Source organism: Narcine bancroftii, chromosome 5 (assembly GCF_036971445.1).
Source record: "Narcine bancroftii isolate sNarBan1 chromosome 5, sNarBan1.hap1, whole genome shotgun sequence".
Taxonomy (NCBI): Eukaryota; Metazoa; Chordata; class Chondrichthyes; order Torpediniformes; family Narcinidae; genus Narcine; species Narcine bancroftii.
The window spans coordinates 79,268,378-79,291,891 of record NC_091473.1 but is presented as its reverse complement, the minus strand read 5'-3'; the positions used below and the strand labels follow the sequence as shown (position 1 = coordinate 79,291,891).

General features: G+C 45.1%; 1 protein-coding gene across 6 annotated transcripts in view; it reads right to left on the bottom strand.

Moving 5' to 3' along the window:
* The window catches only part of clcc1 (chloride channel CLIC-like 1), a 90,042-nt gene that overhangs the window by 57,525 nt on the left and 9,003 nt on the right, over positions 1–23,514 (bottom strand). For all 6 annotated transcript variants that reach the window (XR_011357668.1, XM_069937975.1, XM_069937970.1 and 3 more), the window contains exon 2: positions 10,891–11,034. Coding sequence is in view for 5 of the 6 variants with exons in the window: in XM_069937975.1 (XP_069794076.1) it covers positions 10,891–11,025 (135 nt within the window). In the remaining variant the exon portion in view is untranslated. The remainder of the gene's footprint in view (positions 1–10,890; positions 11,035–23,514) is intronic.

Below are 23,514 nucleotides of genomic sequence, written 5' to 3'. Positions count from 1 at the left end.
TCTACGATGCGCCGCTCGCATTACCTGGTGACTTCATCAACGCACCTCACAATCCCGAGCCGTCGCCGCACGAACTACTTCCTCACCTCAGCGCACGCTTGGACTCGTTCAACCACCACCGCCGCCCAGGCATGGCACCCGCCCGTCTAACGTTCCTGGCGAACTGCTTTCCGTGGAGTAAGTTTTCGTTCGCCGGGGCCCGACCACGGCATCTCTGCAGTGACCGAATGAGGGGCATTACAGGGTTGTACAGCGTTCCGACTCTACGTTCACACTGGACACTGGCGACAGGCTGAATGAAGCCAGTGCACCTCGATCCCAACGAGCCTGTGGTCGTAGCCCAGCCCAAGAAGCGAGACCGCCCGGTGAAAAAGGACAATGGCGCCAGTTCTGGGGGGGGGGGGGTGCTGTGTGGCGGCTCACCACAAGGCAGGCGAACCGACCCCGCTTGTAAGCCACGCGGCGGGGCAGCCGGCCAAAATAGCACCGTCGGGGGTTTTCCCTTCCTCCCAGCACGGGGCTCAGAAGCCCGCGCTGGGGGACCACGTGACGTGCGGGTGACATCAGCACACTCCAGCACGGTTCTCCCATCTCGTTATGTGTGTTCTTTCAGGAGCAGTGTAGCTGCTGCTACAAAATAGACATTATTGATTTTTTTCTTGTGGACATTATTGACAAGATTTAATGCTTATCCATTATGGTTTCAAGAACCTACCTGAACCACTCAAATCATCTGAAGTTACCATGAGTAATATGAAAATTGATAGTTGATTCTAAATTCTTTTAAACTGTAACCATTGGCCAATGAAGTAAATTATTTATGTATTAATTTTAAATTCAAATGTCTTTCAAGTCCACACCAACAAAGCATTTTCAAGAGTTTAAATTATGTTCTAAATAAATTTATCATCGAAGAATGCCTCCTGAAAATAGAAGTTATGCCTGGTTTTCAGGATCAACATACACATAATGCAGCCATGGTCAAATTTTTTTTAACGTGGTTAATATCTGTGGAGTGAAAGGATTTGTTTCAGAATTCTGACATTGGTGTTATGGCAATACCAACCTATTTAATTAGTTCATTTATACTTGGGGGATTGAGCTTTGAACAATGAGCTTTGAACATATTTTGAAATGCCGTATGCTTTCTCAGCCAAATTTAAAGCATACTCCAGGAAATTTCAGTGTTAGTTTACAATAGGATTAAGTATATAATTATCAATCTCATCCCTCATATTTACTTACTGATATCCAAACAAATATGCATATAGTGTACCTTTTAGAACCATAGAACATTACAGCACAGAAAACAGGCCATTCTAGTCGGTACAAACTATTCCGCTATCTAGTCCTACCGACCTGCATCAAGTCCATAGCCCTCCATACCTGTCCCATCCTCCATGTGCCTGTCCATTTTTTTTAAATGTGAAAATTGAGCCTACATTCACCACCTCATTCCACACTCCCACCACTCTATGTGAAGAGAACCCCCCCCACAATGTTTCCCCTAAACACTTCCCCTTTCTCCCTTAACCCATGTCCTCTAATTTGAATCTCATCTACCCTCAGTGCAAAAAGCCTACCAACATTTATTTTATTTATGTATACCACTCAAATTTAAATACCTCTGTGGTGGCCCACCACAGCAGCGATCAAGCCGGCATTCAGGACAGCGAGTACAACCAAAAGGCCAGCAGCCCATGCAACGACATGGTCCTCAACAAATAAACAGGCGGGTGAACAGCAAGGGCAGCTTAAAGGCAGGCGACCCAAAATGGCACTGGCCTTGCTGCCCAACCAACAGACAGGGACAGCGTGTGGGGAAGAAGGTCATTGTTATGCAGGAGAGTACTCGCACGTGGGAAACCAGCTTTTATTATGCAGGTTGTGACATTAGTAAAAGGAGGCAAAGGCGGGAACGGCGCGAGTATAAAAGTCGGGCCTGAGCCCCCAATAAAACTCAGAGCTTAAGCTGACAATACTACGTGTGTTCATGTCTCCTTTCGAGTAGTGCGCGCCAACAATTGATGACCCCAATGGTTAAGATGGCATCTAAACCCAATGATGAGCAAACTGACAGCAGTCCATGCAGTCACTCTGAAGCTGCTGACCTTCTGGATGAATCAGGCACGCATGTGTTTGATCAGGCTGAGGCATAGTTCCAGATACGGCAGATCACAGCAGAATTCACCCGGTACTACCACGTAGTGAGCGTCCTGGACCAGGACACAGCAGGCCAGGTGGCCAACTTCATTCAGGACGCCCCATTGGAAGGCACATACACTGCCTTCAAGGACTTGCTGATCAAGACCTTCAGGGTCTCATGGCATGAGAGAGGGGCACATCTGCTCCACCTGGACAGGCTAGGGAAACAGGCCCCCGTCAGCTCTCATGAATGAGATACTGACCCTCCTGCATCATGTTCGAGCAGGCATTCCTAGAGCAACTGCATGAGGACTTCCAACTGCTCCTGGCTGATGCAGACTTCAGCAAACCCTGGAAAGTCACAGCACGAGAAGACGTTCTGTGGAAACAGAAGAGAGAGTGCTCGGCGTCTGTGGAGCTCATCACTAAACCCTGCAGCCAGACCCTGTGTAGAGTCACCGAGAGAACTGCAGCCCCACAGAAGAGGCAATCCCAATGACCAGTGGTGTATCTACCACCAGAAATAGGGCACTGGAGCCTACCGGTGCATGTCGCCATGCAAGTTTCACAGAAACGCCGGGGCCAGCCTTTGCTAATGGCCATGACAGCTGGCCACCAAGACAGTCTGCTGTACATTTGGGACCACCAGTCCGGGTGACACTTCCTCATGGACACAGGAGCAGAGGTCAGCGTCCTGCCCCCGTCGGGATAGGACATCAGGAACAGGCAGGTCTGGAGCTGAGGGCTACCAACAAAAGCACAATCCAGACCTTCGGTACCCGCAAGGTCCAACTGCAGTTGTGAGGCAGCCTTTTCTTGTGGGTGTTCATGTTGGCCGCCCTGGAACAGTCGCTCCTTGGGGCAGACGTCCTGCATGCCCCAGCCTACTCGTGGACCTCAAGAGATGGAGATTGGTCCACACCAAGACTTTTCAAACCTTCTCCCTCAAAGATGCCAGGCTCCTAGCACACCACCTGGATTCCATACAGCGATCGAACAACGAGTACGCCAGGGTCCTGACCGAGTTCCACATAGTGCTCATCCCCAAATTCACCACAGCGATGGCCCGACATGGAACACAGCACACATCTTGCCCCAGGGCCCACTGCTCCACGCAAGGGCAAAACGCCTTCCTTCAGAGAAACTCCAGCTGGCAAAGGAATAATTCAGGAAGCTGGAGGAATTCAACATTGTACTGTGTTCGGACACCCCATGGACATCTCCACTACATAGGGTGCCCAAAGCAACTGGGGGCTGGAGACCATGTGGCAACTACCACCAACTCAACAAGGCCTCAACACCGGATCGGAACCCCGTGCTGTACATCCAGGACTTCACGGTTAAGGATCTTCTCCATGGTGGACCTTGTGCTAGGATATCATCAAATCCCGGTACACCCCGACAATATCCTCAAGAGCGCCATCATCATCCTGTTCGGCCTCTTCAAATTCCTCCGAATGCCATACAGGCTAAAGAATGCCACACAGACCTTCCAGCGACTCATGGACGGTGGGCCTAGACCTGGACAGCACCTTCGTGTACCTGCACAACATCCTGGTGGTGAGCAGGAACCAATAGGAACACATGGTGCACCTCCGCAACCTCGACACCCGACTGAGCGAGTTTGGCCTGACAATCAACCCAGCCAAATACCAGTTTGGATCGGAGGCCATTGACTTCCTTGCCCACAGGATAACCAGAGAAGGAGCCACACCATTACCCAGTAAAGTGGAGGCCATCTGGACCCAACACGACCAAGGGACGACAGGAGTTCATGGGGAGCTCATCCCCTCAGCTGCCCAGATCGTGTGGCCCTTGATTGCCTGGATGGCAAGCAAGGCGATGGACATCACTTGGGACAAGGATCAGCGGAAGCCTTTGTGAAGGCCAAGGAAACCCTGCTGGGTGCCGCTCTCCTGGCACATCCCAGGTCTGACGCTCCAACTGCCCTGACAGTGGATGCCTCGTGGATGCGTTGTTCTGGAGCAGCAGATCGAAAGAAGTTGGCGACCGCTGGGTTTCTTCAGCAAACACCTGCGGCCTCCAGAACTGAAGTACCTAGTCATCTGCCACTTCAGGTACTTACTAGAGAACAGGTCCTTCATGGCTTTCACAGATCACAAGCCCCTGACTTTCACCTTGGCTAAGACTTCAGACCCTGGTTAGCCTGCCAGCAACAATACCTGTCTTACATCTCGGAGTGCAATCTCCGGCAAGAACAATGTGGTGGCTGACGTACTGTCCAGGTAAAGTATCCATGTGGTATTGAGGGAAGTAAACTTCATGGCACTGGCTGAGGTGCATCAGAAGGACAAAGAGATGCCCTAATACAGGACTGCCATATCAGGACTGCAGCTCCAGGATATCCCAGTCAGCACAGGTAACACCACCCTCCTCTGTGACGTGGTCACCAGCCAGGTCAGACCTATCACACCGGTGGCTTGGACATGGCAGGTTTTCTATTCCATTCGTGGGCTGACTCACCCATCAATCAGAAACACGGTCCGGCTGGTGGCCAATAAATATGTGTGGCATGGATTGCAGAAACAGGTCAGCAAAGGCGTGCACCCAGGGCCAAATAACCAAGGAACCAAAACCGCACCTCAGCACTTCAAACCCGCAGAAGGAAGGTTCGATCACATCCTTGTGGACATAGTAGGATCCTTGCTAGTATCCCAGAGTTTCCGCTATCTGTTCACTGTGGTCGTCCACTTCACCAGGTGGCAGAAACATCTACAACCTCATGTGCCAGGGCCCTCATCTCGTCCTGGCTGGCACAGTTTGGGTTATCATCTCACATCACATCCAACAGAGGGGCCCAGTTCACCTCCAGTCTGTGGTCTGACCTCGCCAGCCTGTGGGGTGCCCACAACAGCTTACTACCCACAGTCCAATGGGTTGGTGGAGAGCTTCCACAGGGACCTTAAAACTGCACTCATGACCAGACTCCAAAGACCTAACTGTGTAGACAAGCTACCATGGGCGTGGTTGGGCATCCGCATAACACCCAAGGAGGACCTCAACACCACTTCGGCCGAACTCGCCTACAGAGCTCCAATGATGGTCCCAGGAGAATTCATACCATCCCCAAGCAACAGCAGGATGAGTGTTCCTCAGCAGGCTGAGGGAAAGAGTCGGCAACCTGGCCTTGACTCCACTTTCCAGGGACGGACACATGAGGACCAACATACCCAAAGACCTACAGGACTGGAAAAATGTTTTCATTCGCAGGGGCCCACGATGTCCACCACTGCAGAGGCTAAATGAGGGTCTGTTCCGGGTCATCCGCAACAACAGTGCCATGTTCAAGCTGGAGGTCGGAGGCAAGACAGAGGTCTACACCACAGAAAGGATGAAGCTGGCACACCCAGCCAAGACACCAGCATCACGCCAGAAAGGCAGGCCACTGAAGTCTGCAGAGACTTTGCAAAGGACAATACCAACAGTTCTGGTGGTGGGGGGTATCAATGTATTGACTATTACATGCATAGATACATTAGGTGACTAAATCTGAAATCAATATTCCAAATTTGGCTTCCCAAAGTGTTGTACAGCTTTATCGTAACATCCCAACTCCTTTACTCAATACTTTGATTTATGAAGGCCAATATGCTAAAAACTCTCTTTACAACCTATTACCTATGATGACATTTTCAGTGAATTATGAATCTGTATTCTCAGATGCATCTATTCTACCACATTCTTCAGTGTCATACCATTTAATGTGTATGTCCTTTCTTGCTTTGTCTTTCCAAAATGCAACAGCTCACACTTGTCTGCATTAAATTCCATCTTCCATTTTTCAGCTAATTTTTCTAGTTGGTACAGATCCCTCTGCAAGCTTTGAAAATCTTCTTTGCTGTCTATAATGCTTCCAATCTTAGTGTCATTTGTAAACTTGCTGATATAATTTACCACATTATCATCCAGATCATCGATATAGCATCTGTACCTTCCTGACTAACCTCCCATGTGGGATCCTGTAACATCCACAGCCTTTCCTTCATCAATTTTCTTGGTAGCCTCCTCGAAAACTCTATAAAATTGGTTAAAAGTAACCGACAATGACTATCCCTAATTGGTCCCTGGCTATACAAATATTTGTACAGTAAAAGTCCAAAGATCCAGAAGCCAGGAAACTGGATCACCTGAGAATCCAAACCTCAGCAACTCTCAGCTTTTGTGTGCATGTGTGCATACATGCACTGCACAAGAACCTTAGGTACATTACCCAAGAATATGAAAATCTGGACCGACCCAATCTACGAGTAGTCCGCATTTAGGACTTTTACTGTATATCTGATCTCCTAGAACACCTTCCAATAGTCTACCTACAACTAAGTAACAGGTATATTTTGTTGGATGCTGTTGAGGGAGATGACCTGACAGAAGCTGGCAGCAGTGACCAGGTCGCTGGCATTGAGCCTGGCATGGTGCACCAAAAGATAAAGAGGAATGCAGTGGTCATTGGGGACTCCATTGTCAGAAATACAGACAGGAGATTCTGTGAGCCAGATAGGTATGCCCGCATGGTGTGCTGCCTCCCTGGTGCAAGGGTGCGGGATAACTCAAATTGGGTCCAGGGTATTCTAAACGGGGAATGCAAACAGCCTGATGTCTTGGTACATGTGGGTACCAATGACATAGATAAAAAGGAGGAAGTACTGAAAAAGGATTACAGAGAGCTAGGACAGAAACTAAGAAATAGGACAGCCAGGGTGGTGACCTCTGGTTTGCTACCTGTGCCAAGTGCAACTGAGGACAAAAATGGAAGGTTAAGAAAAATGAATGTGTGGCTGAGGGGCTGGTGTAAAGGACAGGGTTTCGGCTTCTTGGATCATTGGGATCTCTTTTGGGGAAGGCATGACCTCTACAAGAAGGATGGGTTACACCTAAACCCAAAAGGGGTCAATATATTGGCAGCTAGGTTTGGTATAGCCGTCGGGTGCGGTTTAAACTAGTTTGGCAGCAGGATGGGAACCTGTACGATAAGGTAAAGGACAGAAAAGATAAAACAGGAAAAGTTAGGTTAGGCAGTGAAAGTAAAAAAAATCAGAAAGAGCAAGGAGGGTGAAAAAAGCAAATCTGAAGGCTTTATATCTTAATGCAAGAAGCATTCGGAACAAGGTAGATGAATTAGCTGTGGAAATTGAGATAAACAAATATGATTTGATTGGAAATACAGAAACATGGCTGCAGGGTGGGCAAGCCTGGGAACTTAACATCCCGGGGTATACGATATTTAGGAGGGATCGGCAAGAAAGAAAAGGGGGTGGGGTAGTATTGATGGTGAGAGATGGGACCGACACGATTGACAGAAAGGATATCAACTCGGAAGATGAGGAATCCATATGGGTAGAACTGAGGAATAGCAAGGGGTGAAAAACGTTAGTGGGGGTGGTATATAGGCCTCCAAATAGTAGTGTAGAAGAGAGGGAAGGCATTAAAAGAGAAATTAGAAAAGCGTTCAATAAGGGAACAGCTGTCATCATGGGAGACTTTAATTTGCATATAGATTGGACTAGCCAAATTAGTAAAAATACTGAGTAGGAGGAATTCCTTGAATGTTTACGGGACGGTTATCTCGACCAATATGTCGAGGAACCAACTCGGGAACAGGCCATTTTAGACTGGGTATTATGCAACAATCTTGTTGTACGAGGCCCTTTGGGTAGGAGCGATCACAATATGATCGAATTCTCACTCGACATGGAGAGTGATGAAATTAAAACTGAGACTAAGATCCTGAATTTAAATAAAGGGAATTATGATGGTATGAGACGGGAGTTGAGTAAGATTGATTGGGTGGTGTTTATGGGGGAGTTGACTGTGGAGAGACAATGGAAAGCATTCGCAGATCTAATGGAGAAATTGCAAAAATCGTTTATACTGGTTTGGCATAAAAATAAACCAAAAAAGGCGACTCAACCGTGGATAACAAGGGAAATTAGAGACAGCATTAGGTCCAAAGAGAGAGCATATCAATTGACCAAAAAAAGTACCACAACCGAAGACTGGGAGCAGTTCAAGATGCACCAAAGGAGGACAAAGGGATTAATCAAGAGAGCAAAAATAAATTACGAAAGTAAGCTTGCGGCAAATATAAAAACCAACTGCAAAAGCTTTTATAAATATGTCAAGAGGAAAAGATTGGTGAAATCCAGAGTAGGTCCTTTGCAGTCGGAATCAGGGGATGGGGAATAAGGAAATGGCAGACCAATTAAATTCTTACTTTAGTTCTGTTTTTACAAGAGAGGATACAAATAACTTCCCAAGGATGTTGGAAAACATAGAGACTAATGCAAGGGAGGAACTGAAAGAAATCAGTATCTCTAAGGACATGGTCTTGGGGAAATTGATGGGATTGAAGGCAGATAAATCCCAAGGGCCTGATAATCTACATCCTAGGGTACTTAAGGAAGTGGCCATTCAGATAGCAGATCCTTTAAGAATTATTTTCCAGAACTCGAAAGACTCAGGATCAGTACCCATTGATTGGAGGGTAGCTAATGTTACCCCACTATTTAAAAAGGGGGGGGTAGAGAAAAAGCGGGGAATTATAGGCCGGTGAGCCTTACATCAGTAGTGGGCAAAATGATGGAATCCATTATTAAAGATGTAATAGCGGAGCATATGACTAGCAGAGAAGGGATCGGACAGAGTCAACATGGATTTACAAAAGGTAAATCGTGCTTGACGAATCTATTGGAATTCTTTGAGATGGTGACAAGCAAAAAAGATGGGGGAGAGCCAGTGGATGTGGTGTACCTGGACTTGCAAAAGGCTTTCGATAAGGTCCCGCATAAACAACTGGCTTACAAAATCAAGGCTCATGGGATTGGGGGCAAAGTATTGATGTGGATTGAGAACTGGCTGGCAGGTAGAAGACAGAGAATTTGGATAAATGGCTCATTTTCTGAGTGGCAGGCGGTGACCAGTGGGGTGCTACAGGGATCTGTACTGGGACCCCAGCTGTTCACAATTTACATTACATTAATGAGGGGATTGGATGTAATATCTCCAAATTTGCAGATGACACTAAGCTAGGAGGGGTTGTGTGCATGGAAGAGGGGGTCAGGAAGCTCCAGTGTGATTTGGATAAATTGAGGGACTGGGCAGATACATGGCAAATGCACTACAATGTGGATAAATGTGAGGTTATCCACTTTGGTAATACAAACCGGAGGGCAGATTAGTATTTGAATGGCAATAGATTAAGAGATGGGGAAGTGCAGAGAGACCTAGGGGTACTTGTACACCAGTCTCTGAAGGCGAGCATGCAGGTACAGCAGGCGGTTAAAAAGGCAAATGGTATGTTGGCCTTCATATCAAGAGGGTTTGAGTATAGGAACAAGGATACCTTACTGCAGCTGTACAGGGCCTTGGTGAGACCCCACCTGGAGTATTGTGTGCAGTTTTGGTCTCCTTATCTAAGGAAGGATGTTCTTGCAATGGAGGGAGTGCAGAGGCGATTCACCAGGCTGATCCCTGGAATGGCAGGAATGACTTATGAGGAAAGATTGCGCAAATTGGGATTGTACTCGCTGGAATTTAGAAGATTGAGAGGGGATCTCATAGAGACCTATAAAATTCTGGCAGGACTGGACAGAATGGATGCAGATGGGATGTTTCCAATGATGGGAAAATCCAGAACCCAGGGCCATGGTTTGAGGATAATAGGCAAACCATTTAGGACCGAGATGAGGAGGAATTTCTTGACCCAGAGGGTGGTGAATCTGTGGAATTCATTGCCACAGACGGCACTAGAGGCAGGTTCATTAAATCTATTTAAGAGGGAATTAGATCTATTTCTTCAGTATAAGGGTATTAAAGGTTACGGAGAGAAGGCGGGGACGGGGTACTGAACTTTAAGATCAGCCATTATCTCGTTGAATGGCGGAGCAGGCTCGAAGGGTCGAATGACCTACTCCTGCTCCTATCTTCTATGTTTCTATTTTAATGTCATCTTATTGGCCTATTAATTTCCAGGGTTACTTTTGAAGCCCTTTTTTTACATCTTCCAGCACCTCACCCAAGGATAAGGACATTTTAAGATGTCAGGGAATATCTTGTTAGGCCCTTGTGATTTATCCATCCTTATTTACTTTAAGACAGCAAGCACCTCCTCCTCTTTAATTTTTATAGGTTCCATGATCTTACTGCTTGTTTTCCTTTCTTCCATAGACCCTGTGCCTATTTCTTCAGTAAATACTGATGCTAAAATCCCATTGAAGATCTCCTTCTCTTTTGGCTCCATACTGAGCTGATCACTCTGATCTTCAAGGGGACCAACTGTGTCGTAACTATCCTTTTGCTCTTAATATACCTGTAGAAACCCTTAGGATTTTCCTTCACATTGTCTGCCAGAGCAACCACGTCTTATTTTAGCCCTCCTGATTTTCTTTTTCAGTTTTGGTTTTGCATTTAAGTTTTTTGAGGCATAAATATAATTGATCTCTTTTCTGAGAGAGGACAGTGCTTCTACAAACTCTCTGTGGAAGACTGAAGGGCCTGCTTCTATCCTGTAAAACTCCATCACTGGAACCTATGAGCATCAGTGGGCATGTGCACAAGGGTAAAAATGAAGAAGAAAAACAAGGACAACTGCAAAAGCTGTAGACTTACTTTATGAAGCAACAAGAAATTCCAAATTTGGAATTCATCAACTTACAATATTTTAGAAATCTTTCTAATCTTAAAATGACTTGACAGAAGTCTCCTGACAAATGATGCACACATAATTACCAGATGTGGCCTTCTCATTTGTCCACTCGCTGCATCATAGTTCAGCATATCGGTTGGATCAATCCACTCATCTTCATCTTCCTGGAACCCATTTACTACCAGCAGCACTCGGAATATCAACCACAGCATGAACATGATTGAAACCTAAGGAATGCAATAAGCATTGGTAAGTTACTGGAAACATTTCTGCAAATTCAAGTCATCGAATGCAAAAAGAACAGGTGCAAAACTGGCTTTTCCTTTCACCAACAACAGCTAGCATGCCTCTTGGCAATGAAGCAACTCGGTATATTCAGAGTCTCGGAGGCTACACAAGTTCAACTTGCACCCTCTTCCCACTGAATTGAATTCAATGAGCCCCAAATCAGTTTTACACAAAGGGCAAATAAAAGTTTACTCAAAAGCAAAACCTATTTGCTGAACATTTGGAAGGAATAGTGGAAACGGAAAAGTAAAAAAATTACAGCTGCCATCAATATAGAACAAAAGCATTGGAGAGCAGACAAGAGTTAAATCAATGGTCATCAAGCTGAAGTATGAACTTGATGCTGGTGACAAATGCATTGCTGCGATCCTTCACTGACATTTCATAAGTGCAGCATCCTTTATTTCACAATTCATTCTCAAAGTGGTTCTTATGGTTCTTATCTAAAAAGACCCGATTTGAAGACAGTGATAACCTTCTTACCCATTGTAAAGTTGCTGCAAGAGTTAAAACTTGACTGAAAATCCAGACAATTTCAACAATTAAAGACTGGCTTCTTGCACAACAATCCTCCATTATCAGGAGTGCCTGTCTGTTGCTAAACCACTGGGGTGGGATGCAAGAGCATTTCTTTCCCGAACCATGCTTCAATACTGCACTGAAGATAAAACAAATAGTAGAATGACTCGTGGTGCAGTGGAAAAGGCAACCCCTGTCTCTCTTTTTGGATCTCGTAAGTTTGTGAGATGTTGACGTCACGTACATGTTAAAAAGGAATCTGACAACATGCTTCAACATGAGTAATAGACTCCTGTTAGGAGACTCCAGGCTTAATTAAATGTAGAGATTATAAATGGCTCAGAATAGGGTAAATATTGACAACTGAAACCAAACTTACTGCAGTTACTTTAATTTGTACCTCCTCATCCAATGTTTGCACTTTCATTCTATTTAATTATGTCAACCGTGAGCCGTAGATTGAGATATGGCCTTCTCAATGCAGTTTCAGAGTTTACTATATCTGTCAGATCAATCTCATTATTTTTAGTTTCAATTAAATACGAACTCGACTTCAACTGTGCACTGTTCTTCTCAAGCTACTGTTGCATTTAAACATAAATGATTGCAAGTGTCAATACTCTCAAAGCACCATGACAAAAAAAAATGGCTAATGAGCAGAACCACAGGATCTGGTCTATTTATAAATGGTTCACTGCCAATGTACTGAACAATCCATTTCTCTAATAATTTTCTAAGATAACATTCTCTCTCACTCAGTAATGCTACGATTTAACAATTCTGAACAAGGATGCTGAGAAACCCCTCCAAAGCTTCTTCCCTCGCTTGACTTTTGCAACCTATTTCCAGGCCTATAAGGCTTTTCGCTCCTTTGGTCCAGCCATTCCTAAATACTTCACTCCACAGCTGGCTGTTGTGGGAATAAGCAGGCATGTGACATCACATAACAGCATCGCATTTTGATTTGAATAAAAAACTAACACAACACTTCTCTTTGCGCGAGTGTATTCTTAAGAAAATAATACACGACAAATTGTATTCGAAAACTATTCCACACTCCGAATGTTGAAGGGGAGATTTGGATGAGTAAAAACGAAAACTGGAACTAGTTAAGCCATTCGTGTTCATTCACGATGGAATAAAAGGTCGTGACGGGGATTCACGTGATGTAGTAGTGGCTGGTCAGGTAAAACCAGCCCTCCACGGAGAAAGTTGCAAAAAGTTACATAAAAGCAAAGCTTTGAAATAAAACATTAAAAAGTCGTTAAATATACAGTACAAGAAAAGCCTGAAGATGGCTCTGAAGAAAGAAATGCCTACAACAAGAAGGAAGGAAAATACACAGAAATCACCCGACAACAAAGAAGAAGGCCTCACTGGAATCCTAGAGCTCTCCCAAAGAGGACGGCCCGAGCTGTGAAGCTGGTAAGTGATCAGCTCGGGGGCGACGTCTCGAAAGGCGGGCTCAAACGATGGTTCTTGGAGCAAGAAAAGGAAATGCCAGTGTGCATGCGCGAAGAGTCTTGCATGCGCAGTTCTCATTCTAAAAAAAGGCAGCGAGGAGAGCAAACGCCCAGCAGCAGGTTGCTGCTAACAGAATGGGAGAAGCTGCGGGAGAGATAGTTATGGAAATGGGCTCATTGTTGAGCAAAGTCATGGAACAAAAAAGAGAAGCCCAAGAAGATAAAGAACTACAGGAAAAAACGCAAGGTAAAAAGACAAATTCAGATGGTGGATAAAGAATACTTTGATAAACAAATAATGTCTGAGTTTAAAGCTATTAGAAGGTCGATGCAAGAAACAGATGCAAAAATCAAAGAATGGAGAATGTAATGAAAGAAATGAAAAAGTGAAGTGAAGAAGTGGAAGACAGAGTGATAGGTGTGGAAATGGAGGTGAACGAATTAAGAGGAAAAACTGGAAGCTAGAGACAAAGAGATTAAGAAGTCGCGTGATTTATTGGCCCAGCAAATTGACATTTTGGAGAATTTTAGTAGACGTGATAATATTAAAAATAGTGGGCCTGAAAGAAAGTGAAGAAGGGGCAGATATAAAAGGTTCTTAAAACCATGGATCCCAGAGATTTTGGGATTAGAAGAACTCCAAGAAGAAATATGGCGTTGGCGCCAAAACTGCAACCACACCATAAACCACATTTCATACTGGTAAAACTACTGTGATACATGACAAAGTAGAAAATATTGGAGCTGACTGTTAGAAAAGTAAAAGAATACAAGAGACCATTGGAATACAATGAAAAAATAATCTTCTACCCAGACATAAGCTTCGATCTTTTAAAGAAGCACAAGGAGTTCAACTTAAAAACTTTACTATGGAGGAAAGGTGTGTTACATCATTTGTATTATGTCATCCTGGAATTTTGAAGATTTTTGTCCCCAGTGGACAAAATAGAATATTTTCAGACCGAAGATAAGCCAGAACATCACTTTGCAGAACAATTGCTAAATAAGCAACAAGCAGAGTAAGGAAAATAACAAAAGGATTGTTAAAAATAGGTTTGAAAGTTAATAGTTGGATTATATTAAAAAAAAGCTTTGTTTTATTTATTAGAATATATTGTGATTTCTCTGGGGGAGGGCTGAGGATGGAGGAGGGATGAGGATGGAGGAGGGATGAGGATGGAGGAGGGATGAGGATGGAGGAGGGATGAGGATGGAGGAGGGATGAGGATGGAGGAGGGATGAGGATGGAGGAGGGATGAGGATGGAGGAGGGATGAGGATGGAGGAGGGATGAGGATGGAGGAGGGATGAGGATGGAGGAGGGATGAGGATGGAGGAGGGATGAGGATGGAGGAGGGATGAGGATGGAGGAGGGATGAGGATGGAGGAGGGATGAGGATGGAGGAGGGATGAGGATGGAGGAGGGATGAGGATGGAGGAGGGATGAGGATGGAGGAGGGATGAGGATGGAGGAGGGATGAGGATGGAGGAGGGATGAGGATGGAGGAGGGATGAGGATGGAGGAGGGATGAGGATGGAGGAGGGATGAGGATGGAGGAGGGATGAGGATGGAGGAGGGATGAGGATGGAGGAGGGATGGTCTGGTGCGAAATCAGTTGACAATTGCAGTATATACCGCAACCCACAAGGTAAAGAGTTGTTGTAGTCTTGCGAGTTAGCAAAGGCAACTCATTAGGGGTGGGGGAGGGGATTTCCTGTTATTTTCTTTTCTACAACTCTTTAGTCTTTTTATAGTTTTTGTTATTTTCTTATTAATTGTGTGTAGTCTTCTTCTTTGGCTTGGCTTCGCGGACGAAGATTTATGGAGGGGGTAAAAAGTCCACATCAGCTGCAGGCTCGTTTGTGGCTGACAAGTCCGATGCGGGACAGGCAGACACGATTGCAGCGGTTGCAGGGGAAAATTGGTTGGTTGGGGTTGGGTGTTGGGTTTTTCCTCCTTTGCCTTTTGTCAGTGAGGTGGGCTCTGCGGTCTTCTTCAAAGGAGGTTGCTGCCCGCCAAACTGTGAGGCGCCAAGATGCACGGTTTGAGGCGTTATCAGCCCACTGGCGGTGGTCAATGTGGCAGGCACCAAGAGATTTCTTTAGGCAGTCCTTGTACCTTTTCTTTGGTGCACCTCTGTCACGGTGGCCAGTGGAGAGCTCGCCATATAACACGATCTTGGGAAGGCGATGTAGTAAAGAATACTATAATACCATAATTCTGCAACCTCCTCTGAAGAAGACCGCAGAGCCCACCTCACTGACAAAAGACAAAGGAGGAAAAACCCAACACCCAACCCCAACCAACCAATTTTCCCCTGCAACCGCTGCAACCGTGCCTGCCTGTCTCGCATCGGACTTGTCAGTCACCAACAAGCCTGCAGCAGATGTGGTCATGCCCCTCCATAAATCTTCGTCCACGAAGCCAAGCCAAAGAATTCTAAAGTGTGGCTTTAGAGGAAGAGAGATGGAGGGCTTGAAGAGGTGGCACAGAGATTAAAAAAAATGGGTTGATAGGATTAATACATTGAAATATATGACAATTAATATTAATGGAATTCACAACCAAATTTAGAGGAAAAAAATCATTGACACTACTAAAAAGGAAAAAAAAATAGACATAGTATTTCTACAAGAAACAAACTTAACAGAGGCAGAACATTTCAAACTGAAGAGAGACTGGTAGGTCACGCAGTAGCATCATTATACAATTCAAAAGCCAGTGGAGTAGCTATCCTAGTTAATAAAAATGTACTAATTAAAATAGAGAAAGTAATAACAGACCCAGCGGGTAGATACATAATGATGGTATGCTAGATTTATTCAGAATCTTGGAATCTGTTAAATATTTAAGCATCTAATGAAGATGACCAGAAATTTATGCTGGACTTTTTTTTATATATAAAGATAGCAAATACTAAGGGGAAACATTAATTTTAACCTTGACCCATCAATAGATAAAACCAGAAGAACACCACAAAAAATAAAGCAGCCAAATTTACATTAAGGTCAATGCAAGATAAGAAAATAATTGATTTATGGAGAAAACAACATCAAAAAGAAAGAGATTATTCATATTACTGTAACAGACATAAAACTTATTCTAGGATCAATATGGTTTTTTTAAATTGTCGACCAAAATTCAAGGGAGAGTCCAAAAGATTGAATACAAGGCAAGACTTTTAATGGACCATTCACCCTTGCTGTTGTCAACAGCTCTGGAAGATATTCTGCCGAAAAGATAGAGATGGAGGCTGAATCACATGCTGTTAAAAAGGCAAGACTTTCAGGAGTATATAGAACAACAAATCAAAATATACTTTGAGATGAATGCAAATTCCATAACAGACAAATATAATGGAGTATATATTTTTGGGAGAATTTGGTAAAATTAGAGTAAAATTAGAGTATCTTATTTGAAAGACTGAAGAATTCATATTCACATCTATGGAGAAGGTTATGCACATTTCACAAGTAGGTGCTAATTGAAATGACATCTAATTTGCAAGTACCTACAGGGTGCTCACGGTCACTCATTGGTTTTGTTTATCTACAACAGCTTGACCAAGAGAGAACTCCTGTTATTTGATGAAGAAAGTGGAGAGAGAGAGAGTCACATGGGTTTTCTGGCAGTCAAGTGGAGAGAACCTTCCTGTGGGGTAAACACTTACCTTTCGAGGACCAAAGCCTGGTGAACTTTATACATGTTAAATTCTGTGCACAGTATAAGAATTGCCTGCAACCAGAGAACTTGCAAGAAGAAATGAGATTGAACTGTGAACCAAAGAACTTTTCTTAGATTTACACACATATCATACACGAGCGCTTAGAATTAGAAGGGGGTTAATTTGGGTTAGTTTAGAATAGAGATAAGTTAAAGTTTGATTCTATTTTCATGTTTAAAGTTAATTAAAAACAACTTTTGTTTAAATAACTACTTGTTTTGGTGAATGTTTATTGGTGCTAGGTTTTGGGGTTCTTTGGGCTCGTAACACAAACTTATATCATGGGACGCAATGAAAACCTTTATTAGGGGGAAAATTATTAGTATTACAACCAAAATTTTAAAAAGAATACTGCTGAGAAAGAGACCATAGAGAAAGATTTAATGATCAGAGAGGATATGGGAAGGAAGAGAATTGATGGTGAAAAAAATTAAAATGACATATTACAAACGTACCAAATGGAAAAAAATATTATGAAAGTAAAAAAAAGTCATTATGAACTAGGAGAGAAATCCCACAAAATTTTGGCTTGGCAATTAAAAGCAGAGCAAGCAACATGACTATTGTAGCAATAAAGGGGGATAAGTAGATTTCATATAATTCACAAGAGATTAATTATAATTTTAAGCAATTTTATAAATAACTAAATCAAACCGAAAGCCTAGGGAAGAATGCCGAAATAGATGAAACCTCAATTATAATTGGAAAAACAAAATAATTTACTAAAACCCCTGACAACCTCAGAAATGTACAATACACTAATGACATTACCAAATACTAAAGCACCAGGTGAAGATAGATTACCCACTGAATTTTACAAGGTATTCTCTAATCTAATAATTCAGTCCCTCTTAGAGGTAATGAAACAAGTGAAAGAGACCCAGAATCTGCCAGACTCTTGCAAAATGGTAATAAGCTCAGTAATTCCAAAATAAGGAAAGGACCCGCTGTCAAATAGACCAATATCTCTACTAAATACAGACTACAAACTAATTACAAAACTATTAGCAAATAGATTAACGGATTGTGTACCAAAATTGGTGAAGTTAGACCAGAAAGGATTTGTTAAAAACAGAAGAATGGCAGATAATGTATGCATATTTATTAACCTGATTCATATGGCACAAACAAGCAAAACACCAACAGTAGTAGTAGCTCTTGATGCAGAGAAAGCCTTTGATAGGGTTGAATGGAGTTATCTTTTTAAAGTATTACATAAATTTAAATTACTGGAAAAATATATTAATTGGATCAGGGCACTATATAATGGTCCTATGGCAAAAGTGGTAACAAATGGATATGTTTCAGATTACTTTAATTTGAGTAGGTCAACAAGACAGAGATGTCCACTTTCACCTTCCCTGTTTACTTTTGCTATAGAACGATTGGGAAAACTGAAAGGAAAAGACTCCATGATACAGGGAATAAAAATAAAAGAAGAATTTAAAATTAGCCTATTTGCTGATTGACTGAGTCAGCCATATGAATAACAATAGCAGGCAGGAACATCTATGCATATGAATGATCTTCTCCTCAGTCTGTTTCTGATGAGTTAGCTGGACAGCTTGACCCACCCCATTTTAGGGCTGTTGGTCTGATAATGCCCCAGCTTCTACCCCCGCCGGTTCATTGTCCTGGGAGTCCACATCTGCTGCCATGTGATGTGCTGTCACAATCTATTGTGGGCCGCTACGTGACCCCCCCCCCCAAAACGGCGTTACAGTCTATAGTGTCTGTAGATATAGTCCCCAAAGTCTTTTGTGGTCTGCCTCTGCGTCGAGGTGTTGTGTCTCCACGGGTTCTGCTGGGTCTGCGTGGGCAGGCTTTAGTCTATCTGTAGTGAAGACCTTTGGTTTACCACTGATGTCCAGCTCGAAGGTGGCTCCGTTGCTCCGGATAACTTGAAAGGGACCTTCATATGACTTCTGCAGTGGTGAATGGTGGTGTCCTCTGTGTACAAACACGTACTCACAGTCCTTGAGTTCTTTGGGGATGTTGGACTTAGCTTGTCTGTGTCTGGATGGTGGGATCAGAGCCAGGTTACCAACCTTTTCGCGCAGCCTGTCCAGGAAGGTGGTCATTCGTCCTGCTGTCCTCTGGCCTGTGGAACGAAATCCCCGGGAACCATGAGTGGGGCTCTGTAGACTAGTTCAGCGGCAGATGCGTGGAGGTCTTCTTTTGGCACTGTTCGGATGCCCAGTAGTGCCCATGTGTCCACCCAATTGGGGCCCTTGAGTCTGGTCATGAGGGCGGTCTTGAGGTGCCTGTGGAAATGCTCCACCATGCTGTTGGCTTGCGGGTGGTATGACATCGTATGGTGTAGCTGAGCGACCCACAGATTGGCAATGGTGGTCCACAAACTGGAGGTGAACTGTGCACCTCGGTCAGATGTACTATAGCAGTCTGAATCTTGCAATCCAGGACGAGAGGAGAGCTTTGGCACAGGACCTGGTGGATGTGTCGGCCAGGGGAATTGCTTCTGGCCACCAGGTGAAGTGGTCGACCACTGTGAACAGGTAGCAGAAACCTTGAGAGTCTGGCAAGGGTGCCACTATATCTACGTGAATGTGGTCAAACCTGCTCGAAAGGCTGTAGGTGGGGGGTGGGGGGGGGGGTCCTTGGTGCGTCGCAGCACTTTGGGTGTTTGGCACTGCTTACACGCCTTGGCCCACCCCCAGACTTGTTTCTGCAATCCTTACCACACGTACTTGCTGGCCACCAGCCAGACCGTAGTCCTGATGGATGGGTGTGCCAGCCCGTGGATGGAGTCAAAAACCGTCACCTCGCTATTGGAACAATAGGTCGAACCTGCTCGATGGCCACGTCGCACAGGAGGATGGTAGTACCTGTGCTGACTGGAATGTCCTGAAGCCGAAGGCCCGTGACAGTGGTCCTGTACTGTGGGATCTCGTCGTCCTGCTGCTGGGCCTCTGCCAGTGCTGGGAAGTCCAGACCATTGACCAGGGAGTGGATGCTGTGTCTTGACAAGGCGTCCGTGGCCACGTTGTCTTTGCTCGAGATGTGCTTGATGTCGGTGGTGTACTCGAGATGTAAGACATGTGCCTCTGTTGGCGGGCTGACCAGGGATTGGAGATTTTAGCCAGAGTGAAAGTCAGTGGTTTGTGGTGCACGAAAGCCCTTCCCTCAAGAAAGTACCAGAAGTGGCAGATGGCTAAGTACAGCGCCAGCAGCTCTCTATCGAAAGCACTGCACTTTAATTCAGGGGTCTGCAGATGTTTGCTGAAGAAAGCTAGTGCGTACCAATTTCCTTCTATCTGCTGCTCCAGAAGTCCACCAATCACTGTTACTGAGGCATTGAGTGTGAGGGCCGTGGGTACATCTGGTCTGGGGTGGGTCAGGAGTGCAGCTTTGGCCAGGGCTTCTTTGGTTTCCACAAATACCCGTGCGGATTCGTGGTCCCAGGTCAGGTCTTTCTCCTTGCCAGGCATCAGGATGAACAGAGGCTTCAGGAAGCTGCGGATAGCCTCTAACTTGTTGGGCAGTGGTGTGGCCCCGTCCTTTGTAATCCTGTGGCCCAGGAAGTCTATGGTATTCAGGCGAAACAGGCATTTGGCAAGGTTGATGGTGAGGCCGAACTCCTGCAGGTGACTACATAGATTTTGGAGGTGCTGAAGGTGTTCCTGTCGGGTTCTACTTGCCACGAGAATATCGTCTAGGTAGACAAAAGTGCCATCCAGGTCTCGGCCCACTGCGTCCATCAGTCGGTGAAATGTCTGTGCCGAATTTTTGAGCCCGAACGGCATCCTCAGGAACTTGAACAGCCCAAATGGAGTGATGATGTCTGTCTTAGGGACATCATCAGGATGCAACGTGATCAGGTGATATCCTCGCACGAGGTCCACTTTTGAGAATATTGTTGTCCCGTGCAGTTTTGCCACAAAATCCTGAATGTGTGGCACGGGGTAACCATCCGGGGTGGTGGCTTCGTTGAGCCGGCGATAGTCGCCACATAGTCTCCAGCCCCCAGTTGATTTAGGCACCACGTGCAGGGGCGAGGCCCATGGGCTGTCTGACCGTCGAACAACACCTAACTCCTCGAGCTTGCGGAACTCCTCCTTAGGCAGTTGGAGCTTCTTCGGGGGAAGTCGTCTTGCCCTTGCGTGGAGAGGTAGGCCCTTAGTCAGAATGTGATGTCGTGTCGAGGCATCTCCACTGTGAACTGAGGGGAAAGGATTGCCAGGAATCATGCTAGCACCTTGGAGAACTCATTCTCCGAGCTGTGGACGGAGTCCAGGTTCATTGCCGGAAACTTAGCGCCCCTCAGTGTGATGGTCTGGTAGGTCTCGGTGTGGACGAGTCACTTACCCTTAAGGTCCACTAGGAGGCTGTGGGCTCACAGGAAATCCACTCCGAGGAGTGGTTGTTCCACTGCGACCAGCATGAACTCCACGAGAAGTGACTGCCCCCGAATTGCAGCTCGGCCCTACGAGTTCCAAAGGTCCATTTACTGTTGTTGTTGGCAGCCCTCAACATGGGTTCCGCTAGCCAGAGCCTAGTGTCCAACCCTGTCGGGGGTATCACACTGATCTCTGCTCCTGTATCCACCAGGGAAGCATTTGCTGGACAGGCGGTCCCAGACATACAGGAAGCTCTCTAGGTGGCCAGCCGTCTTGGCCATCAACGACGGCTGGCCTCAGCACCCCATCTCCGGTGGTAGAAACACCATCTGTTGCTGGACTCGTTCCTGCCTCTCATCTGCTGTTCCTTGCTTGGACTGCTCTGGTCTGATTGCAGGACTTCTTTATGAGCCCCACGATAGCCGAGCACTTCTGTTTCCACAGAATGTTTGCCCTTGCTATGACTTTCTGGGGGTCAGTGAAATCCGCATCCACCAGGAGCAGTTGGATGTCTTCAGGCATCTGTTCCAGGAACGCCTGCTCGAACATGATGCCAGGCTACTCATCTCCCAGGAGGGCCAGCATCTTGTTGATGAGAGCCGACACGGATCTGTCTCCAAGACCATCCAGGTGGAACAAATGTGCTCCTCGCTCTCACCGCAAGAGTCCAAACGTCTCAGTTAATAGCTCTTTGAGGGCAGTGTAAGTGCCTTCCGATGGTGGACTGTGGATAAAGCTGGCCACTGTGTCTGCAGTGTCTGGATACAGGCTGCTGACCATGTGGTAGCACTGTGTGGTCTCAGATATGATGCCCCAAATCTGGAACTGAATCTCAGTCTGATCAAATCACATGCCAGGTCGAACTGTCCAAAAGGTTGGGAGCCTCAGGCCGACTGCGCTGGGTGCTGCTTTTTTCTTCGTCGCTAGTTTTAGATTCCTTCTAAACCGTCAGGGTCACCAATTGTAGCCTACCGGAACAAAGAAACGCACACACACAATGTGGCAGGTTAAGCTCACTCACTATTAAAGCTGGAAAGGCTGCCTTTATACTGTTCAAGTTCCCGCCATTTTTGCTGAGTGACTGAGTCATCCATATGAATAACAATAGCGGGCGAGAACGTCCATGCATATGAATGCCCTTCTTCCCCAGCCTGTTTCTGCTGAGTTAGCTGGGCAGCTTGACCAACGCCATTTTAGGGCTGTGGATCTGATGCTGCCCCACCTTCTACCCCCACCGGTTCGTTGTCCTGGAAGTCGCTTTAGCGATCTTTGTCCACGTCTGCTGCGGCACGATGTCCCAACCCGATCTCCGCATTTGCGGGCCGCCAGAATACAAAGTTATTTTCGATAAAAGCGAGGTGATGCCAATGAATAGTTGGCTATACAGAATATAAAAAGGAATCCCCTTTCAAATGGAAATCACAGGCCATACATTAGTTAGGTATCAGAATAGATAATTTAAAATCATTTGTAAAATTAAATTATCAACCATTAATAAGGGAAATACAAGAGGATTTAGAGGAACTACCCTTAACCTTAATAGGGAGAGTAAACTGCATCAAAATGAAGATATTTCCACATCTACAGTACTTATTCCAAACGTTACCGATTCCTTTGACATGGGAATTCTTTAAAAAATTTAATTAATAAGAAAAATTTCCTATGGAAACACAAAAAAAAATCAAGAGTAGCTTTGAATAAACATGGACATATAAACAAGGGGGATTGCAGTTACCAAATTTCAAAATCTATTACAAGGCAGCAGAATTAGATTTTTGTCAAATTTCTACCAGGCAGGAGAAAAACTGGCTTGGCTTAAGATAAAATTATATAAATTCGAGAGAAATGTTCCTGAACTCTTACTCTGAAAGTAGAATGAGAAAGTGGCACATTAACAACACTACCCATATATTAAAAATAGGGAGAATATATCTAGAACAAAAGATGATAAATTATCAAATACCTAAGATGTTACTAACGCAAAACTCACCAATTCCTTTTACAATGGATAATTTTATTCTTCAAGGAATGGGCAAGAACAGGAATGAATGTGACAGATGATGTTTATGCTCATATGCCATAGTGTTGAAATAACGAGACCACACCTGAAGTTGTCAGCCAGCGAAGAGTTATCAGACTTAATATAGACATGCAACACGTGACCTAGTGTCATGACACCTGAAGTGCTAATGACCTCATGAAGTCGAGGGACTTCTCAGTAGACCTTCGGGTGCTGCCGAGTCACTATGCCTCGTGGCTGTAGTGGCTAGTTGCTAGTAGATAGGAGGATGTTGTGTCTAGTTATCACAAGACAGGAGCGGTCAGCGCTGGTTCTGCCCACTCCCTCCAAGCGTA